The following is a 4,398-nucleotide window of genomic DNA, read 5'->3' on the forward strand; positions in this document are numbered from 1 at the left end:
TATAAATGTGATAAATGTGGAAAAACTTTCAGTCAAAAATCAAGCCTTAGAGAACATCAGAAAGCCCACCCAGGGGATTAAACATATGCATATAAAGAATATGAAAAAACTCTGAGCTGGAGATCAAACCTCACAATACATAATGAACACACAGGAGAAAACTGTTAACATAGCACTGGAATTTCCTCTACAATTTTGGCCCCCACCAAATGTCAAAGAATAGAAGATGAATTATTGAAATGTATTTTATATGGGCATTCTTTCAGCCAGAGCACAGTCTTCCATGGATATTACAGAACTCACCCAGCAAAGAAACCCTATAAAGATAATGAATATAGAAAATACTCATGTGAACTCTCTCCTCAGAAAACTCATGCTGCAGAAGAGCTCTGAGAAAGTAATAAAAATGTGAAAACTTTGTGCCAACAATCAAAACTCTTTCATCATCAATCACACAATGACAAAAGCTAGAATATAATAAGTGTGTGATAAACTTTAATGAAAAGTCAGTACAGCAGAAAATACATTCAAGATGGAGACCTTGTAGTGTATTAAACAAGAAATGAAGTTAATGGATGTGGGAAATTCTTCTGCCATGTCAACCCTCATTTTAACTTACATAGAGGTAATCCCTATATGTCACATAATAACTATTGAAATGTTCACTAGTAATCATTTTCACTTCTCTCTCATGCCACACCTGGCCTAAATTTCTCAACCGCTCTGTCATATAAATGGGGTCATATTGTTACTCTCTAGCTAGTGGAATATGGAGGTCAATGACAGGTCTTAAATACATCAGCAAAATTCTCAATATTTTCTTCTATCCCTCATTAGAATGAAATGGAGGAAAACCTTGGGACTCAGGCTCTGATGATAGAAAATACAAGATGGTAGGAACCAAGGTCAGAGAAGGACCCTGTGGCATGGAGTTTTCTCCTCCATGTACACAGTTGGACTTTTTGCAGTGAGGAAATAAATGTGTTCTCTGCTGAACTTCTAAAGGTTTGGGTATACTTGATACTAACAGAAACTCAACAACCCTCACCTAACAAAACTCACGAGTATGGTTTTTCAGGACATCTGAAATCAGTGTATGTCAGAAAAGTCACATACGACAAACCTCAGACAGCATCCTGAATGACCATGGCTTTTATTCCCAAGTCTTCCTCATCGGACAGGTAATATCATCAGAAATCTGACATTTTAACAAATGTAGGAAATTCTTCACACACACAGACACGCACACACACACACCCAGAATCTCATTAAATATTTGATAATTTAATTTTGAATGTGTAAAGTTTTCAACAAATGATCATATTTTATATCAGAGCTTGTTACAAGGGGAAAATCTATCAATTTAAGAAGGTAAGTAATAGCCTTTATCTAGATATTGCTATATCAGAACTGTTGTTTCATATATAATATCAAAACTTTTAATGAAATGTAACTGATTAATAGACATTCAGTATAATAAAAAGCTTAAAAAGAACAAGAAATAAATTGCATAAACTGAAAAGCAGTGTTGCAAATATGTGAGTGTTTTGTGAGTTATTGATTGTTTATGTATGTATATGTGCATGGTACTTACCAGGTGTTTGTTTTATATGTTTCTTAGACCTCAACATTGCTATAAGAGAATTGTGTTCCCCTTGCTTTATAACTACTTTGACATCAGCTACAATTTGCCACATGAATATTAATAACAAACCTTTTATGGAAAATATCTGATACCACATTCCCTTTCTCCTACTGCCTTCTAGCATGTCTGTCTAGTAAAGGCCATTGTTACTAAACTGCCTCCTTTCAAAGAAGCCAGTGTCAACCAATAAATTTCTCTCTCTCTTTTCTGTGTGTGTCTCTCACACACAAATACACAAGCAAATATATATATATATACCTATCTTCAACATTACTGATTCTTTCCTAGCAGTGTTGAGTACAATAATGGACACTTGGAAGGCAATCTTTATTTATGGTACTGTGTTTTTCATTTTTAGCATTTTAATTTTGTTATAGTTTTTATCTCTCTGCCACAGTTACCTACCTGATACTTCATGTTGTCTAGTTTTCCCGCTGGAGTCACTTTCTATGGCATTTGGCATTCTTTCTCTCAGTTAACAACTGCTTGGATCTTTGTTTCTGTCTACAACCACCTAGTTTTCCAGATAGCTTTTTTGCTCTGTGGCCTCAGACATCTGGTGCATTGAAGAAAAGTTAAAGCCTTCCCAGCTGTTTTCTTGTTTCATGGATAGAGAGCAGTGCTCTTGCCTGCTCTCTATTTCTCTGAATTGTAACTGAATGTCATCAGTTGTTTTTTGACAAATGTTTCAGGGTAATTTGATGGAAAAATGATCATTGTTTTCAAAAATGATGCTGAGATAATTGTATTACTCCATTCTCACGCTAGTAAGAAGGAAACCCCAAGACTAGGTAATTTGTAAAGGAAAGAGGTTTAATTGACGCACAGTTCTGCATTGCTGGGGAGGCCTCAGGAAACATAAGATCATGGCAGAAGGCAAAGAAGCAGGCACCTTTTTTACAGGGCAGCATAGTGAGTGCAGCAGGGCAAATGCCAGATGCTATAAAACCAGTAGCTCTCATGAGAGTCAGTCACTATCGCAAGAACAGCATGGGGAAAACTGCCCCCCATGATCCACTTACTTCCAGCTGGTCCCACCCATAACACGTGGGGATTATGGGAATTAAAATTCAAGATGAGGTTTTGGGTGGAGACACAGGCAAACTGTATCAATAATGATACTTATATATTGTAAATGCAACTTGATCTTTACACCATAATTTAAAACTTACTCAAAATAAATCACAGAACCAAACAAAATCACTAAAAGTACAAAATTTATGATAGAAAACAAAAGAAACTGACTGGATATGGTGGCTCGCCTGTGTAATCCCAGCACTTTGGGAGGCCAAGGCAGGAGGATTGCTTGAAGCCAGGAGTTTGAGACCACCCTGCACAACATGAGATCCTATCTCTACAAAAAATGAAATTAACCAAGCATAGTGGCATGTGCCTGTAGTCCTAGTCCTAACTACTTGGGAGGCTGAGGTGGGAGGATTGCTTGTGCCCAGGAGTTTGAGGCTGTGGTGGGTTGTGATCATGCCACTGTACTCCAGCCTGGGTAACCGAGCAAGACTCTGTCTCTTAAAAGAAAAAAAAACAATGTTTATAATACAGAAAATGCAGTTATAATGGACCAAAAAAAGGAAAACATTAAAATAGATATTTCACTGAAGATATATAGTTGGCCAATAAATACTAGAAACAGTGTCCAAAGCTTTGGTCAGCAAGAAAGTGTGTGTTCATGTGATAGCAATACAAATCCATATTGTAGTTCCTTATAAAGATAACAGTACCTTACCTACAACTAGCAATTTTCATTCTAGGCATTTACCCCAGAGAAACACATAGGGGTGCACCCAAGATGGCCGAATAGGAACAGCTCCTGCCTCCAGCTCCCAGCGTGAGTAACACAGAAGATGGGTGATTTCTGCATTTTCGACTGAGGTCTGTACCTTCATCTCACTGGGGCGTGTCAGAAACTTGGCGCTGGTCTGTGGGTGCAGCCCAACCAGCGAGAGCTGAAGCAGGGTGAGGCATCGCCTCACCTGGGAAGCACAAGGGGGAAGGAAATTCCTTTTCCTAGCCAAAGGAAATTGAGACACACAACACCTGGAAAATCAGGTAACTCCCATCCTAATACTGTGCTTTACCAAGGATCTTAGCAAACGGCACACTAGGAGATTATATCCCACACCTGACCCAGAGGGTCCCACACCCACGGAGCCTCCCTCATTGCTAGCACAGCAGTCTGAGATCTAACTGCAAGGCGGCAGCAAGGCTGGGGGAGGGGCACCTGCCATCGCTGAGGCTTAAGTAGGTGACAAAAAGCCACCAGGAAGCTCGAATTGGGTGGAGCCCACCACAGCTCAAGGAAACCGGCCTGCCTCCATAGTCTTCTCCTCTGGGGACAGGGCATAGCTAAACAAAAAGCAGCAGAAACCTTGGCAGAGGTAAATGCCCCTGTCTGACAGCTTTGAAGAGAGCAGTGGATCTCCCAGCACAGAGGTTGAGATCTGAGAACAGACAGACTGCCTGCTCAAGTGGGTCCCTGACCCCTGAGTAGCCTAACTGGGAGACATCCCCCACTAGGTGTAGACTCACACCTCACACCTTACATGGCAGGGTACACCCCTGAGACAAAGCTTCCAGAGCAAGAATCAGACAGCAGCACACGCTGTTCAGCAATATTCTATCTTCTGCAGCCTCTGCTGCTGATACCCAGGCAAATAGGGTCTGGAGTGAACCTCAAGCAAACTCCAACAGACCTACAGCTGAGGGTCCTGACTGTTAGAAGGAAAACTAACAAACAG

General features: G+C 40.3%; 1 protein-coding gene across 1 annotated transcript in view; it reads left to right on the forward strand.

The window, feature by feature from the left end:
• ZNF782 (zinc finger protein 782) overlaps window positions 1-4,398 on the forward strand; it is a 75,630-nt gene that overhangs the window by 29,860 nt on the left and 41,372 nt on the right. The window contains exon 7 of the mRNA XM_011976001.1: window positions 1-77. This exon is cut by the window's left edge and continues 1 nt beyond it. Coding sequence (XP_011831391.1) covers window positions 1-77 — 77 coding nt within the window. The remainder of the gene's footprint in view (window positions 78-4,398) is intronic.

This window comes from Mandrillus leucophaeus, unplaced genomic scaffold (assembly GCF_000951045.1).
Source record: "Mandrillus leucophaeus isolate KB7577 unplaced genomic scaffold, Mleu.le_1.0 Scaffold161, whole genome shotgun sequence".
In the NCBI taxonomy this organism is placed as follows: domain Eukaryota; kingdom Metazoa; phylum Chordata; class Mammalia; order Primates; family Cercopithecidae; genus Mandrillus; species Mandrillus leucophaeus.